Source organism: Mercenaria mercenaria, chromosome 18 (genome assembly GCF_021730395.1).
Source record: "Mercenaria mercenaria strain notata chromosome 18, MADL_Memer_1, whole genome shotgun sequence".
Classification (NCBI taxonomy): Eukaryota; Metazoa; Mollusca; class Bivalvia; order Venerida; family Veneridae; genus Mercenaria; species Mercenaria mercenaria.
In genome coordinates, this window is record NC_069378.1 from 44,654,260 (window position 1) to 44,673,808 (window position 19,549).

At 33.5% G+C, this 19,549-nt stretch overlaps 1 protein-coding gene across 1 annotated transcript; it reads right to left on the reverse strand.

The window, feature by feature from the left end:
• Window positions 1-744: 744 nt before the first annotated feature.
• Window positions 745-18,911, reverse strand: LOC123539213 (peroxidase-like protein 3). Its single transcript, XM_045323742.2, has 14 exons — window positions 18,767-18,911; window positions 18,094-18,279; window positions 11,671-11,701; window positions 11,046-11,158; window positions 8,992-9,105; window positions 8,327-8,443; window positions 7,849-7,938; window positions 6,113-6,317; window positions 3,877-4,062; window positions 2,876-3,115; window positions 1,930-2,093; window positions 1,642-1,738; window positions 1,224-1,282; window positions 745-870 (listed from the first exon to the last, which is right to left on the reverse strand). Exons 2-14 carry the CDS (start codon window positions 18,212-18,214, stop codon window positions 863-865), a joined length of 1,545 nt encoding a protein of 514 aa, XP_045179677.2. The 5' UTR covers window positions 18,215-18,279; window positions 18,767-18,911; the 3' UTR covers window positions 745-862.
• Between the last annotated feature and the right edge of the window lie 638 nt (window positions 18,912-19,549).

Here is a 19,549-nt window from a genome sequence, read left to right on the forward strand (position 1 = left end):
CTTGACAAACTGTCAACTTGATTTGCAAGAATTAAATTCGTTTCCATAAAAATAAATGAAAAACTTTAACTACCGATTTCCAGCTGGGTTACATTTCCAGCTGGGTTACATCTCCAGCGGGCGTCTAGATAGCCGGTTATCCAGTGTGTTTCGCATAAGTTCATTTCTTAAAAAGTCGATCTGCAATTAAGTGCCATTGCTTGAAATACTCTGAGTAAAAGAAAGGATCGAGCTTATATAATGTAATTTTCTTTCCACAGGCCTCAATTGTGGATAGGTTAATGATGCGTGCCAATACCAACTGTGAGCTCGGAACTCTAGATAGTTGCTGATTCCGATTGTTCAAACCCAGATGACCACACATGCTTGACGTAATGCCCTTAGGGTGTATCCACCATTTTCTTTTAAATAGCTGGTATTGGTAAGAATGACCTCAGCCAAAAAACAACACAACTTGTCCATCAAAGTCAGTTCACTCATAAGTTTTTTTGGGGTGTTTTCATGAAGTTCCGCTATTCATCTTATTTTCATTATTCTCAAAATGTGATATATTAATTTCTTAGTTATGTACTTCAAAAAACATATAAGTGACGAAAAGTCAAAAGATCAAAGTTATTTATCATTTGGTTGACAATAACATGTGTGTGGTTATTAATAAGTGGAAAATATTTCTTGTGCTTACTGGTAAATTCTGATTGGGTTTGGTATGAAAGCTAAGCAATAAATGACAACTTGATTTGTAGATATTTGTGAAAGCTGTTTATTATGCATTAAAAATAAACATTCCATTTCATGTGAAAAAAAAAGATTGTTGACTTCTTGTAAATTACGTCATGAAACAGCGTGGAGTGTTGAATAATGCTCATTTTCCTGTAAATATTATAATTTGTAAAAAGAAACATGTCAAATTTTACGCTTTATCGATTACTGCATTGACCAAAGTTGACTATAGTTTAATTCAATTATATCGTTATCGTTGTTTATGTAACGTCATTACCACGGTATATGTTGAAAATATATTCAAAATGCTTGACGCTCAAATGTATTTACATTCCATGAATGTAACAAAAATGCATGTAGTAAATATGCACGACATATAGTTATGAAAACTAAATGTGTTTGATTTCGTCAAATGTTTTACAAAAAGAGGAATACAATATTTCTTGCCTTCCCCTATTTCTACATTTTGGTTGTTTTTGCCTGGAACTAACATAGATATTTACCTGGAATGAAGGCAGCCAAATCTAGGTCGGGAATTTCAGAACATGGTACACGCCGGTCACTGTAAAAAGAACAAAAGCATTTTGGGTAGAACTGAAAAATTGAGTAATGTCTGATCAAATATATCTAAATTCTTGAGGCCTAATTGAGACATTAATGATACTCAGCCCGACGTACTCTCTCGTGCCTAAGTGACAGATTTACACTGCACCATAAAACTAACTAAATACTTACGAACAGATATAAAACGGATTAGTGTAGTAATTGTTCCTCACAGATATAAGCTTCTATGTGTATATAATTATGTACTAGTATATGATTAAAATAAAAGTCCATATCGTATCCTTATCAAAGAAACACCGTCTTAAAATATATCTTTTACAAATTGAACTTGTACAATAAGTTCCCGATATTGCTTACCTAACTTTGAATACACTAGGATAGTTGATTTCAGCAAAGTTGTAATTGTTACACAGAATTTTTGAAAGAGAATACCGCCGTATTGCCGCAATCTGATCTGAATAATAAAAATAAAGATTTCCAAATTACTTTAACGCTACATAAACACACCAAAGACATATTTTTTGAAAATTCTTTGCCTTTAATCCGCGTCCAAAAAGAAACAAAATATTTACGAAATTAGCTTCACATCTAAAATATATCATTTTAAAGACAAATTCATTCCTTGAGCATTTAATAAAATCATACACTCATTGAAGCCTGCATCTTTATTCTGGAACCAGAATCTGTCACCATACTTCATTCTCCGAAATTGTGCACCAATTAAACACTCAAATGTAGGCCCGAGACTCCCGCCTTTAAGACTTTGCTCAGAAATGCCTCCAACAAAAAGATCAATGTCTTGTGGGGAACTACAATATAAAAGCAAATTTGCCACTTACGAACGCGTTTAAACACAGATGTGAACAGACACAGGTGTTTTGTTTTATAAACGTTGAACTATACCAGCATCGATGAGAAACACTTACATAGCATCATAATTGTATCAAAATCTTTAAAACCAGTATAATCTTGATAATGAAATGAGTTTTACTAAATGCCTATTGTTATTTTTAGTTCTCTAATCAAAATTACCATACACGTCACAGTCACATTTATAGCAGAGAATCGCATTTTGTACAGACCCTGGAGACATTTACATTCTTTAGAGTAACCATATTACCTCGCTTCTTAACAAAGAAAATAACAATTTATGAAACTGACTAAATACTTTTACCGTAAATACATGCCATCATGATACATTTTAATGCAAAGTTTAAAAAGGAATATAATTCTTTGTTTTGTGCCATCCGTTCCCGTTGAAACACATCTTAATTTCTATGTCAGGTTATTTTAAACGAATTAGTTAGTGTATTTAATCTTTTTTAGAAATATGACTCTACATAAGGTATTTCTTTACAAAATTGTCACAATGTAAGACATGTTAAGCTTTTGCATTTGCGACCAGTACAGGCCAAGATCAGCCTGCACATCCGTGCAGTATGATCATGGTCTGCACTGTTCGCTATTCAGTTAGTAAATTTTTAGTGAACACCCGTTCAAATAATAAATGGAACTGCCCGAATTGAAGATGGACCAGTCCCATTTTAGAAACTTAGCAGGGTATAGGTAAAGGAAGAATCGTCACAATTACTCATATCCAGCTTCTCTAAGCATTTGTATCAAGGCTAGGCTGTGATCGGTAAGTCCAGAGTCAGCGCCATTATTGTTCCAATTCCTGTCGACAGATGTTAGCCCGCACCACTTCCGATACTCGTTATAGGACGGAAGTCCATGATCTCGCCCTCTTTGGATGTTTAGTGCGACAAGATCAAATGTTGTTTTAGCTTCTCTATCTATAAAAAGACGACTTCGCACCGCTTCTTCGATAATGCTGCAAATGAAAGGTTCAGTTCTCCATTTCTTTTTACGTTTTGAAAGGTATGTTATAAGAAGACCCGTTATACGTGTAAACTTAAAGTTGCATTCCAGTTAAACTGGATTTGAACTTGTAGTGATTAATCATCTAAGTTTTTTTTATTCATAAATGTGAAGAAATATTACGCGTATTTGTTTATTTTAGTGTAAGATCCAAATATATTTCACAGAATGAACACTGTTATTCAATATTTTTACGAGTGGCTTTAAATTATGGGGTTTACGAGTGAAATATATTTCGATCTTACACTGAAACAAACAAATTTTCTATTTATTTTATGCACTTTTAATTGTTTTAACCAAATTATATCCCGTTTGTCCGCACAACGTCACGTGCATCTCATCATGACATCATAATGTCGTGACGACAAGATATCTTTGTAGAAAAATTGTAAATAGTTTTATAACGTTTCCTAATTTCTTTTACATTTTTGTGATGATAGACTGTAAATATTTATGATCCTGTTGTTATATTTATACATCTATGACCTTTACTGAACAATATTTTACAAGGAATTCTCTATCATTTATAATTCATACAATTTCACATTCAAGTGTAGTTCCGTACCAGTGAAAAATAAAACTGATATTTTCCCTGTTTGAAACATTGGAAATATCAATTATATTTCACGGATAAATTTCAGTACTTCACTCCAGAGCATAAAATATAAAAAAAAAAACATGTTTTACTAAGCCAATGTATACAGTTATACATACTGGTCCCGTTTTGGTGCATTGATAGCTGACAGATAGTTAGCCAATCGTTCATAGCCTAATGGTGCATAGGTAAGCTTGGGATTAAAGAAGGTCTCCTCTGTGTTCTCTGAAATATCTGGCAGTATCTCCTGCTTTAAATCCCGGCTTAATAATATCATCTGTTGTGGTATCATAGAATGACCAAAACTGTTTTAAAAACAGGAAAATGTTTCAGCAAAGGCATCGGTAAAATATCAAAAATAATAATTTGTCAGACAATATAGTATACGAAACATATAAACATGTCAATGAAGTTTTGCCATGCAATACAAAGTCCCCTACTTGAAAGCACCTAATTATCTCTACTGCAGTATAACATAATGAACTGTTATTTTTCAGTGATGTATAAACAATATTGTACTATATATACAATATCTTATAACACAGCACTTGAATTAAAATTTGCAAATTCAAAAATCTGTTGACTGTTTTATAACATCTATAAATATAAAAAAGTATTTAATTTCAACTTTGATGACATTTCATTTTAAAATTGTTGGGAAAATTATGAGAAAATGTAGGAAATCTAGGGTAGTAATTCTAAAGAAAGTACACCAACACTTTTTTTAATAGGGGTCCATATGACACATGAGCTTATATAAAAAGATTTTACAGACTGGACAGGAAAAGATCAACGTTGACTTTTGACATTCATCTTTGTGCAAGGGGTCTTGCTAATGCACATGACACATTTTCTCGTCATGGGGAATATTTGTGTCAAGTAAATATGACCTTAATTGACGCAGTGCTATGGACCAGATAGTAAATAATTCCTATTGAATTTTGACCTTCCATAGTGACCTTGACGTTTAAGTTATTAATAAGTGTTAAATCAAACAAGTTGTCTCATTATTCAAATCATTTGACATTTATTAAAAAATTAAGAGTTATTGACCATACTAAAAAGCCTGTCGACCTTTGTCCTTCAAGTGTGACCTTGACCACTGAACTAAGGTATTGGATGTTGCGCATGACACATCGTCTTATGATGAGGTTTATTTGTGCCAAAAAATATTCAAATCTCTTTAAAGATTGTTGGGTTACAGACTTTGGCATCAATGTGTGACCTTGACCTTTCAGCTGAGGGTCCAGGTTTTGCGCATGACACGTTGTTTCATCTTTGGGAACATTTGTGCCAACTGATATTTAAATCCTGTTTTGCAGGACAAAGTTATGGACCGAAAAGTGGAAAAACCCTCCCACGTATGATATGACCTAATTTCTTAATTTAGAACTAGAGTTTGGTGTGTTGCGCAATACACATATGTAAAAACATTTATGCCAGTCAATATTGTAATCCCTTGGTGGATGACTTCCGGACCGGACACGAAACATATCCTGTTCATGCAATGTTAACATTCGACTGCCAAACCTTAAACTTTGAGCTATGTGTCTGAAAGTTGTGCAGGACACCTCGTCTTATTATGGTGTGTATTTGTGAGAAGTAATATTAAACTCCCTTCATGGATGGCAGAGTTGTGGACCGGACAGGAAAAAAAGCCCTGTTGACCTTTGACCCCAAAGCGTGACATTGACCTTTAAGCTATGGGTTCGGGTTTTGCACAAGACACGTCATGGGGAACATTTGTGTCAAGTTATATCAAATCCCTTGATGAATGACAGAGATATAGACCGGAAATGAAATTGTGGACGAACGGACGGAATGACGAAATGACGGACGGAAAAGCGCAATCCTATAGTCCCAGAAACTGGTTTTCAACCCGTAGGGGACTAAAACTCTTTATTTGTCAATGTTAAAAATAACAAATATACAAACATGTATATACATATACCGTAATTTGGTTGGTATAGCTGTATAAATCGAATCAAATATCATATTTCTTCTTTCTTAAGACTTGTCGATCGCGTAACGTCAGTTTCATGTTGCAAACTAAACAACATGTACTAGAGATTAAGCAGAAAAGGCAAGTTTAGAAAGATATTTAGGTGGACCTGTTTCTCCCATATCGTAAATCGGATAAGAATTGACAGTAATCACATTTGGGAGGATGATAATTTCAAGGAAAATATGAAGCAAAATATCAAAACAGTTTGTTGTCAAAAGTGTACATATAACTCTTCTCTCTATAAACAAGCACATGACATTGTAAAACGGATATATCTGATCAATACAAAACAATATTTCCAAAAAAAAATGAAATATAAGGTTCTATCTGCTTGGTGAAAAATGGTTTACCGGAAGGCAATGCCAAAGGGGTTTATCATGGTAGGGTCCGTGTCTGGTTCATATATGTATTGGGACGAGCTAGCAAGCTGGAAATTATGCATTCCTTGTGGTGAGACTACTGCAGGGAGAAATTCATCATAAACAATTTTTTGCATCATCGCGATCACTATTCGTCTTGTCTCTTGAAATATTGTCTCTGTGTCTGCATAAAAGTCTGAAAAAAAAGAATAATTACAACAAGGATATCACGACTCTGTATTGCTTACCAGATTACAGCTGGAACTAGTATAACAAGAGAACATACAATAAAATTACTTTGGAAACCGGCCTGCATACTCAGAAAATATATTTTCAAAGTGTTTCATAGAGCCATGTATTGAACAATAGATCGGCCAATGGCAGCCATGTTTTGTGGCAAGTCCAGACATCCTGTGTACCATTATAGTAGTTGGACGCCTATGAAAGACTTTTGTAAAATTACTGAAAATTCATACCATTGATTTAGGAGATGACGTTAAAAAATTTGGTTTTCGAATTTAAGTTCTGGCTGCCATGTTGTTAGACAAATCGTATTATAAAAGAACACTTTTGGTAGATGATCGCAAGAAGCCATGTTTTGACATATCCGTTTGATACGAAAAACATAAGTAGAGGGTCATCGAGTCATGTGTGAGATTAATTTAAATGCAGTCAATAATTTCTAAAATCTATATTCCTATCGGGACATTTGCGGTCGTATTTTTGTCGTATCTGAATATTTTCAACAACTGTAATCTTTGTAGGTGTTCATACGAAGAACATTCTTAAAAATTCAAATTAGGGCTAATGAAAATTGAATATCCATTATGAACGTATAAGGGAAATTAACCCAACCCAAAAGCCTTTACAAATTGAAATAACTTAAAAATCAATAGAGAGCGCGACCCAATGGAACTTTTCTTTGAAGTTATTTAATAATCTGACCAACCGTTTAGGAATCTTCGTAAAGGAACGTTTGAATCATTTTCGCACAGCAGTTTCGCATAAGGAACTATTAATTTTTTTTAATATAGTAGATAAATAGGGCAAAGTTCATACGGCCGCTAGTAGCCATTACTAGCCTAGTGACAAATAAACATAGAGGGTCACCAAAGGATCGGTTTTGTGAATTTGTTTTGAAATTGCGTCATCTGTTTTTGACAAGAAGTTTTATCAATATTCCTATATAGACATATATAGAAAAAGGCGGTAAGATTTTCTTTATGAATTGACATAGTTTGAACATTCTTGGTATAGGATCACGTAAGGAACATGTTTTAAAAATAATGGAAAAATCAGACAAGAGATTGTGTAAATATTTTTTTTCTACTTTCAGCTCTTGCTTTATGCATACAAGCGGAACCATTTGGACAAGTTCGGTAGAGGACTATCCACAAATTTCATTAAATTGTTTCAGTGAAGGTATTGTTTAGAAAAAAGTGTGGACTTACGTGAGCGGTCACAATAGCTCATATGATCACTTTGTGAATTGAAGATGCATAGTAACAAGTTACTGCTTTCATGTCATGCTAGATGTTTACCATGTGGAACAGGTAAAAGTGATCAAGACAGAATATGACATGCATATGCATCACTACAATGCCCAGCGTAAGGCGTTTACAGTCTATAGACATACAATGGCTAAAAAGGGTTATGTCAAGGAGACCAAATACTAATACATTATTACTCATGAAGACTCAGTTATGCAGTCATTATTATAAATATACTTTTGAGTTTGTTAGCAATCCTGTTGTGTTCTAGAACAAAGAGAAAATGAATCGTTGACAAAGTCGGAACTTCATCCACTCTCAGGTCCCCTGAAAGAGAAAGGAAAATTTTATACAGTTTTTTTTTCTTTTGTATTTTATTCAGGTTCAGTTTGACTTCTTGCAAAATACTCTCAATATATTTGTTAATGTGGTTGTAACAGATGAACAGAATGAAACGCCCATGCAATATATGATATATTCTTGATATGTTTCAAGAGACTGATAAAACACTTTGATACATTAATTCAAGTTTGCATTATTTGTACAATATATGTTATAACTGTTTTAACTGTCTTTTTCAAACTCATTTCTGGGTAATTAAATGTATCTATTAGTTGATCCTGTCTGAGATACTACATGTTTGAGAAAACCTGATGTAAACGGCAAATTTAAAACCATTCATTTATCAATGTTGAATAATTGTTTAAATGATTACCTGCCCGGGAACACTGTTGTCTAGGTTCAGTGAGTGTGCAAGTATCATTAGAATTATTTCCAATGCGTATCATATGTAACTGGTAATCAAATGCTACCTTCAAAAGGAATCCGGTACCTAAAAGAAAATGTGGCTTATCCGTGTGGTTTCATTTTATAAAGTTACCATACATTTTGTCACTAAGAGCCTGACTTGTTACAAAACATGTATAATTTAAAAGAGAACTTGTCACAACCGAGAGTCTAGAGACATACTAAATGCAGAATTGTTTTATGTAGAACATATCTACTATTAAATCTAATAAACTATAGTAAATCGAATAATCCTCATTGTACAAATACTTTGTTTCTATAAAACATTAAAAGTTAAGATTTGGAAGAACGAAGAACACCAGTCAACTTGAAATTTGATATTTTTTGCACATGGACCTCTGAAATAAAACTTTATTAAAAATTTGACAAACGTTTTAAAGCATACACTCATTATTGATTGGTTAAACAGTGATATTGAATTAAATGTCTGTTACTATGCAGTGATTTCTAACATATATTTTAAAAATATGTCCTGTGATTTAAAACTTTATACAAAGTTTGTTTCGAAATATATTAAATGTCACTTGACTTTTTCTTCATCAAGAAGGCGAAATAAGATGTAATATCACTTACTGTCATCACGTAAGCTTGTTTGTCTTTGTGCATCTGATCCATACACATTGGAAGCATCCACAAAGGAAGTTATAGCATCCATTTGTTGTCTACGTGGACGATTGTTTGAAGTTGCTTAGAAAAGAAAATGCAATAGTAATTACTGATATCATAGCAGTGGTATTTAAATGCCGTGTTGCGATTGTAAAAAGCTTCCCGTACTTGGACTCGCTGTTATTATATTTTCTGTTTTTTTTCGGGTCATTAACATTGTTCACGTGTATTATAATAGAACTCCGCTCAATCAATTTTTTATAGGAGTGGGGCGTGAATGGTGATGCACGTATCATCATCTCTTATGAACAGACTCAATCAAACCGAGCCTGCAGTTATTTATGTGCTATCAAATGAAAGTTTCACAGATTTTACTGATACATCTATTTACAAAACAGCAACCGGCACTTTCAGTAGGGTGACCATTACGTGTTCCATCAACTTCATCATTTTCACTGCAATCATCCGCTGCAGAACAGCAACAAGAACATATACATGTATAAGAAAGTGATTTTCAAAATTTGATTTTCACAGTTAGAAATTCTTAAGACATTAACCAGGTTAGGATTAGCCTGCCTTTTGCCGGATAAGTGTGTCACATTCATTATGTAAAATAGGGGAATAAAGTCACTTATGCGCATGAATGTATTTAGCTGCGTTATTGGAAGAAAGAAGCTTAACGTTCAGAGCGTTATTGTGTTTGTTTTGTACATGTAGCCACGCTGACAGCTAGACGGTATGATGACTTCAAACCATATCACCATATTGCCAGATGGTATCGAAAACAACTGTAACATACACTCCGTTAGAATTGCTATACAGGTAAAGAGAGGTATTGGAAAACATCCCCGAAGCGTATACTGTCCCGAATTACATTCTGTACTGCCCTCACAGACAGTTCAGTGGTAAAGTTACCAATGGTAAATTTCAATTGTCGTATCTTCGAATCAAGGCGGAGTCGTATGTTCGAATCGAGGAAGATTCGTATGTTCTCAGTGATTATAATAAAAATAAAAACAAAAGGTATCTGCTGTTTACGTAGAATAGATCAACACTTGTCAAGTTAAATGAACATGATATGCATCTGATATAATGATGACTTAAAGTATTTTCCCGATAAAAAAGCTAATTTTAATTTGCTACATGGTGAAAAATGTGATTAGGCCTCGTTTTGAATTCGCGGCCTCGATATACTATTGTAGATGTTCTTCCTACACTACTTTGGGGTAACAAAAGTTTATTCTGTATCTTTGCAGTCACATTCGCATGTTCAATTTTGCTAGTGTAAAAAGGTCTAATTTTGTTAACATTCTGAAGTCACATTTCAGATAAAAGTTTGAAACAATCGTAGTTTTCTTTCCTTAATACCATTCTGTTTAAATACGAAATGCTCAAGTTATTTCCCATTCACACACATATCTGCACACTCACTCATGCTTACACACACCTACCTTTATACCCCCCCCCCCCCCCCTCCCCCCACCATGAGATGATTCCTTGTACTGATGATATTGACACGTTTAAAGTTTACAATAAGCCTACACTATCAAGTAAAACAAAAATGAATAGGACAGTCTTTCCGAATTCAGAGGCCGACAAATGACAATGTAAGGATATGAGGATATGACTGGAAGAATTTGCACATTACATATCTTCCATGCAAATCTGCGAAGAAACGCAATGTCATTTCAACTCAAATATCATGCACAGACTGAAATATATATCGTTTTTATTTTCGTAAGAATATTTTATGTAGGTGGACGTTCATTTGTGAAATTTACGGCATCTGCTATATATTAACTGGTCTGTTGTAAACTGAATATTGTTAACAGTGTACACATTGGAAATCACAAGCAACTATTATGTCTAGAAAAACATAAGATAACGATCATGAGCAACTAATATGTCTTGAAACAGCATAAGATAACGAACAATAACTTAAGGAATACTATTCCGTTGCCAGCTCAGTGCTGCTTTTAGCAAATTGAACATGCTTTCTGCTGAAATGCTATTTTACATACCGTCTGGGCAGAACAGAGCAGCTGAACGTTTCACTTCCATGCAATGGCCAGGTACAAGAATATTAGAAAACTTGTCTTTCTCTGTGATGATAATGTTAAAGCAGTTATCCAAACTGGAATGAAAAAGACATTCACACACGCTTAGCAAAAACCATCACCTGCATTTTTATAATACTTTATACGATATTGTTTGAATGGAGTCAAAATCTAAAAAAGATCTAAGAAATTATTAGGAAACATTATAAGGCAAAAATGTTCCTGCTTTATCTTATTACAATTTCATGCATTTAAAGGCGTACGCTAGAATTCCCTGTATATGAGATGGGCGGGATTTTTCCCAATAACAGGATTTCTTCAAACTTGTGGGAAATGCCCTTTACAAGGACAGATAACTCTTTTTCAACACCGGTGACCTATGATTTTTATTGCATATTTCTGTTTCTTGGATGATCGTTCTTCAATATCCAAAGTTTGAAGAAATTCTGTTATTGGGAAAAAAATCGCCCCAAATTCTAGCTTACGTCCTTACTGAAATTATAAACCAATTACAATGTGAAACTTAACAACGGGACATTTTACATATGTAATGTGTTTTGATTAATAATAATATATGTATGTCACTCACTCATAGCCATGTTCACAGCAGTCATTGATCTCTGTTAAATACAAAATTTGTTTATCAATAAATAAATCTCACGACTTGTTATTTATGACAGAGGATCGTTGTATCAGTATTATGGCAAACCTTTCGTTATTAATTGAAAAACTGACAACCGTATGTGCAATTAGATTATGTATATTTGTTTCTCTTAAAATCAGAAATATTTTAAATGGTATTTTTGACATCTATATATCCGTTCCAAACTTGCAATAATGTTTTGTGATATTTGCGTTTTCATGATTAAAATATTCTTTAAAGCTGGCTTTTATAAAACTTAAAACAATGACTTATGGTCAGATTGCGGAAATGATCTAAGTCGTACCGTCGTGAGAATGCTGATCCCAATGAATTAATGGCTTGTGAACGTAAAAGTTTTAACGTCGATTCTCGATTAAAAGTCTATAAAACAAATAAACACCGACTTCAACCTAAATCCTAGTTTCTTTGAAACATATGAAAAAGGAAATCAAAGAACTCCATTCTAGGTATGCTTTTTCCACCAGAAAAGACGGCAAACAATATAATCATCATTTGACGCCTACTTATATTTACAGTTATCTGTTGCCATTACATATGTTAGGGATTCAGCTGGCTTGGATAACCTTAATTTACACTTTCATAGGACTTTTGAACACGGTAGGGATAAGAGTGAGGATAGGTGCACCATAAACCGGCATTAGCTCCCCAGTGGTAGGTTTGCCTTTGACCGTTCCAAGGCGGTGCCCCACTGTGTTCCTTTGTTTGTTCGTTCGTTTTGTCCTCGTGTGTTGGCTTTGGCTGTGCGTTTGTGTGCGCATGTATGTCTGTTTGTGCATTTGTTTATCTATGTTTGATCGTCTTGTGCACGCCCATGTGCTGTTGGTTGCTCTCTTGGGATACTTTGTTTTCTAGCTATCCCTGTTGGATATTAAATCCTTCTTTCTTAAACTAAAAGCATACTTGACGTTATTCCACAAGTGATAAGCAATGTAAAGTGTTTTTGCTGTAATACGATCATTGCTTTGCTTTTCAATTATCCTGTTGATTGTTTATGGATTTTCTTATTTACAGTGATCTGCTATAACGGTGTTTCCTATATCAGTCGATTTTTAAATAGAAACTGGAGTCAAGATATCATGCTTTCGATTTAACTGAGTTTGTTATATTTGAGTTTTACAGTTTTACTGTACATATTACTCGTGATAACTATCATAGCTTAACTACTGAGCTACATGTTGTATGCTAAAAAAACTAAGAACCAAGAAATCTTATTATTGGTAACATCAGATTTTAACTGATTTTCAACATATAATGGATATTGTTGTTATAAGTGGAAGTTATTGGACAGAAAATAGCCCCGAATCGTGCACTTTGTAGATGAGTGTGGTTCTTTATCTGATACATTTCTATTATCTATAATGAAACATTTAAATGCAGAAACCAACTATACCCAACCTCTTTATGATAGATAAGAAGGGTCAGAGTCATGTCCATTGAAAGCATGTATTAAAGATGTTGGTACTATACACTGCCTATCATAATATATACTGATTCTGATTCATGTAATACAAATGTACATAACTTGTAGAAATAAAGTATTGTTGACATAACTTTGATTTTAAGGAATGGTATATTGCTTCTATCAGCTATGTAAAATGAACACAATTTTCCGGCGAAGAAGGGGTACGCACATGGAACTTAACTAGGGCAAAATAATCCTAAAGAGCTTTATCCAAGAAAACATGATTAAAGGCTAACATTTTTTGTTATTTCAAGTAGAGTTGAAATACAAGAATATGATAATACCGTTTATAGATCATTTTTACCTGATTTGTTTAATGGGTATCATCAGATCTATTTATAAAAAAAAGAAACTGAACATTTATTGTTATGACTTGCGACACCACAAGTATGTCTTTCATTATCTTCCAAACGTTAAATTTTAAAACAAAGAACAACAGAAACTGCAAAATTAATCATTGAATTTACAAACGAATTGGACCATCCGTGGATAATAGATTCCCTGGCATCTTGCATCTGATGAAGTAATTGCAGTGTTTTTCATATATGTATAATGATTTCTGTTATACACTACATGGGAGTAACAGCTTTCTTATTCTTATGTAGTGAGATCAAATCCAAGGAGAACTCCTTTTTATGTGGCTAGGGCACTGGTTTGCCTTGAATACAAACTTAGCCAACACATTAGTTCTATATACTAAGCATAATAAAGAACCCGGGACTCTATTCGCTAGATAAATGGTTAAATTGCCAGATTTTCTTGTATCTGCCTGCTGCTCCTTCAGCTTGTTTACATCTCTTAATGCTGGTAAATATTACAATGTAGCGCGTCACGGTAAAAAAGATATATTGAAGTCAGGTGTTGAGTGGCTGCCATGTATTTGGGGCCGTTTGCCATTAAACCTTCAATATTTAATGATCTTTGCTTCTTCTATGTATTTTCCAGCATTTTTGATATGTTTTGGCAGTGCTTGTTGAGTCTTGTGACAAGGATTTTTTCTTCAAGTCGTTCCTCACTCGCTTCAAAAATAGGTGAAATCCAAAAAAATGTATACATTTTTATTTCGCTCGCTCGCTCATATTTTTTTTTTTTTGAAAAAAATACGACGACCAAGAAATCAATTTGACGTGGCCTAAGTACAACTTCAGTTTACAGTACATAGTTAAATATGAAGGCTTAAAATCTATATAAACATAGTTATCAGCCATAGGAAGTTCATCAGTACAAAAGCTTTAAGACATCCCCTTACTGGAGATGAATTTGATAATATTTTACCATTTAATAAAATAATATATACAGTCATGTGAAGTTTCAAATACAAGTTTAATTGAAGTCAAAGGCAAAACTAATCTTGCAGTATCATTCGGCAAATGCAAAGTTCAAAACGTCTTGTAATAAAGCAAATGTCAGATGTTTTTAATTTTTACCTTTCTCAGTCTATCTACATGCATCAATGTATTGTTGTTACGTTTAAAACTTTTCACGTTTAATATGATTTTATAGTTGCTTAGAGCTTTTGTAATCCCATTTTGTCGTATCCACGTCAAAGGTCATGTCACCAAATAAAAAATATGACCAATTAGATATTTCTGTATTAAATAATTTAATTAGTTAATTAATCATTAATTATGTTATTCTACAAACTTAGTAGATGTTCACAATAGCAGTGGTCCTTTCTGTCAGCAGACTAAAGGTCAATGTAATCAAAGAAGAATTGCATTTTGACATTCATATTCCTTTTTCATTAAAACAATAATAATGCGGTATCGTTTGCTCAGTTCGCATGGTCACTTGCCTTGCTTTGAATTCATTATGTTGTTCAGTCTTATATTTATAATGCCAATTGTATATGCCTCAATTGAGAATATGACATATTTATATGTCAACTTGTCTCCAATTGTCCAAGTTATGGTCTTTGCATCTAATTACGTTCTCACATTTTATCGTTACAATACCATTTCATTTAGCTGATGTTTTGCGTGCAAATATGCAAGTGAGGCAATATAGATCAACCTTAAATAAGGCTTTGTTAGAATGAACCTTATGAACGTTACAGCCTTATACTTAGTAGTTTAAGTAGTTTTCATATTTTAAGCTTTATTCCACCATGCCTGTAAATTGCAACAGGTGTGTGACGATAATCTACAAAAGAACGTTGTTTGTGTCTTTAACAATGATATTAACCAGTAAAAACAAAAAAATGGCTCCTCCGTTAAAATGAGCTGTATAGATATCTAACTAAATGTTTGTGTCGTAATTCCGACTAGTCTCTTGTTTCATAGTTTCAATATCTAAGAGTAATATTTAAAGACATTCATCCGACAAAGTATGACACTATCTAGATATCATGGGTTAATTATATACCAACATGTTCATGACATGTACTCCTATTTTCCTATTGTTTCGAAAAATATGGTAAAACGTTTCATTAAAAGAGGTTAGAATTTAGTTATTTTAAGAAGCAATCAATTTCCAGCTTTCTAAATGTTTGGCGATACTCTTTGTTTCGGACGAGACAGGTGGTGGATTCAAAGAAATGTTATTTGAGCATACTTTTACTGAACTGTTTTGATGTGGTTTCTCCTGCGCTCTTCTGTTCTTTTGACCTTTCAATAGTGCCTCTATTGTTGCTTTACCTTTAACAAAGGCTTAGATATGCGTAATTTGAGAACAGGACATTGCAGCGTTTAAGATGCGGACTCGAAACCAACTTAGGTCACAAACGTATATCCATTCTAATGTATTGTCATGACCGGAAGAAACGGACACAAAACTAGAGACATCAGCTTGAAACTTACTAGAAAATAAAAAAGAGGAATATACTTGCTTTCAAAAGATCGCTCACATTTTGATGTCGTCTTACATCTAGTGTATCATTTGATTGTTTTTTATGGTAATTAGCTTAAAACACGTTGCTAAATATACTTAAATACTAAATGCTAAATTCATCAGTTCATTGTTTACAAATCAGATGTCTCAGTATCTATGTGTTAACCCTTACCCAGCTACACTTCTATAGTGAACTTGTCCATCTTTTAATTTGGGCAGTACCATTAACGAATATGCAGGCTGATCATGATCTGCACTGTTTGCAAAGGCAAAATCAATTATGTCCAACATTATAAGAGTTAACAAATGCTTTAATATTTACTGGAAGCGGAAATGAAAATAAAGAACTTTTTTTCCAAGATAGCGACTATTTCGTAATTATTGAATAGTAATTAAATTATCATTGAAGTTTCATTTTCGTTCAACACTAAAATAAGTTGAAAAAATACAGATATCTAATGACTACAGGACCGTTTCATTACTTTTCTGCGTATTCTTTTATTGCAAAAATCATTGGCGCCCTCCTGATGTATTCAGATGAGAATATCTATATTAAACATTTGATCGAATTTGGTTGAACACAATTTATAGCGGACAAATCACCAATTATTATACCAAAATATTTTAATACAGAATAAATTATTACAGAATTCTGTTTTATTCGTAGCTTACCATCGCCTGTCGCCCAATAATCAAAGAGCAATAGTAGGATGGCAATGACAGGATAATAAGATTGCAAGATAGCAATTTGATGATAGGATCGTAGTGCAGGGACAGTAGAGTGTTAGGGTAGCAACGACAGGAGAATAGGATGACATTATTCCCCAAAAATATAAGTTAGTAGAGGTGAATTTGACAATGACTTCGTTATTCTACAAATGAAAATGCGAAAAGCATTGCCGCGAAAATGTCAACGGATGTTTATTTGTTCATTTAATACATGACATTGTCTTTTTGTTTTCTGTTCGTTAAACATAACTTGTTGCATTTCATCGACCATAACAGCTGAAACTCGTCGTCAAGTATCCTGCCCGACTTTATTTAACCCTTAATTACGTTAAACTTGAGCCGGTATGTCGTCAGGTGTAAAGGCTCTCATTGTTTTATCTATGGTGGCTGATTAAGGACATTTGGTTATGTTGTGTAAGTTTGTTCTAGGTTTATGTTTCTTTGTGTCGAAATTTGGAAACGCGACAAATCGAAACTGACAGCGTCCCATAAAGAAAACATAGAACACGACAGGAGAAAACATATAATTTCGTGTTAAACAGTAATTTCAAGGAGAAGACCCGAAGGGCATCCCGGAGAATTGAGCTTTACGGTAACGTGAGTGTACACATGGTGGATCCTAAAACTTTCCCCAGAACTTTCCCCGGTAAGAAGCGCACCTGGTGGCTGCAGTAAAGCTATTTAGGAAATAATATTACATTCAGTTTTATAAATAATATCTGGAACAAAATTTGAAAAGTGTGCCATTAATATTCTTAAGTTTATGCGGCAAATGACAAATAATGTCACGGTGTAGTTAGCTCTCCGTTAAAATTGCAAACTATGATATTACCCCGAATAGGTATAATAACACTAAATATAAACTTTCATTATTATGGACTACATCCGACGAATTACTCGCCAATACATGAAAATAAACCCGTTTCAAATGCATAGAATAAAATAGTATATAAAAGACAAATATGTTTACAAAATATTATTATAAGTGAACAAAAAAAGTTATTACAAGTACAATGAAAATCTCCATGATAAAAATTCATCAAAATCGGCTTATATTTTGTTAAATACTTCCTGTAGCGATGGATTTGATAACAGAGCTTTGATATTAAGTTATCATACGCACGGATGATACAAAAGTAAAACCTTTCTACAAAGTGCACACTCTTTCGGCTTATAACCTGGACTAATACACTTATTAGGTTATATATGCTCGGTTACGAATTAATTGTTAACATCACAGTTATTAAACAGAGCTACGCAATAAATATTATGACAGAAATAAATACATTGTTTGTGTATAGCTACACACACACGCGAATTTTACTTACCACTTTCAGGGGTCATGGCAATGTCATGATCTATGAACTGACCCATCGCAAAAACATAAAGTGTGTTTGTATCACTTAGCTTCTCTTCGGGACTTGGTTCAAAATGGACATTATTGCTCATATCTCGGGCATTATGCAGTGGACCTTTATAGAGACGTTTTGTCCAATATGAACCAAACGTGTTATCTGAAAGTTTTAAAATTTTAAAATCCGTTAGTAGTAATATTGTCTTCAAGATGCAAAATCCTGTTGCCATGGTTTATGATCACTTTATAGAGTGATACAGAGTCTATACCATTCATAATGTTTCATTGTTTATATTGTCCTTGCGCACTTAATTGCATTCTGTTTTGCGTCAAATATCATTGGATGCTTTTTCAAATATCATAAATTGATATATATATATATATATATATATATATATCGTTTATATGATTTGTATATACATAAGTCGACGTTCATGATACGTCGTAAAAATGTATCTGGTTCATGGATGATATCGTCATTATGCCAGTCTTATATCCAGCACAAACAACAGATTCGCCCGTACAATGAAATATGACTAAATATAAAATATGTCTATTAATTCTGTTACTGGTTGATGAGAAAACTATTCAGATACCTGCTCAAAGGCAGGATAACTGTTTTGGTGCAATGGAAATAGAATATATACCATGTGGGTAGAATGGACCGCCTGGATATTTAAATTTCTCGCAAAAACCAAGTGCACAGATATCAGGAAAATTATGATCGTCGGTACTGCGAATATTAAAGCTTTCATCCAAACTGCAAGAAAAATAATTACACACACTCAACAAGAAGATCTAGACAATATGCGTGTGTGAAGCAAAGTACGAAACAGGAAACATTTGCTTCTGTTTTAAACGGTACCACAAATGTGACATGCGATTTTTATCTCTTTTTTATGCAAAAAAAAAAAAAAAAATACTAAATAAAGTCTCGAAATACCCCCCGCGGAAAAAATGATGTATGTGCATTTTTGGTTTGTTTTGGAAACAAAATAAAATTTCGAAACCAAAATATCTACTTGCAACATTAAATAACAACAACTACATAAAAGAAAAACATGGTAAAACTCCTAACAAAAAGAAATGTTCGTGTAAGTGTTTTTAAAGGACGGGTTGCAAATATAAGAATATAAAAATATCGCAAAATGACAAAGTCGGTTTTGGAAGCATAGAGGGGACATGTTAATTTTTTACTTTATCCCTTGGTAAGTACATGATAATCTCGCAAAACGGCATATAATCTCGTGGCCAAGACATATTATCATATTATCTTGTGGCAATGACATATTCTCTTCATCTCACGACATATTACCTTCCGACCTGGAGATATATCAACAAGTAGAAGAGCAGAACCAGTTCTCCAAACATGGTCGTAATATTTATGGGCATAAAATCTCGACCATGTTATATAACCAGCTGGGTAGTCT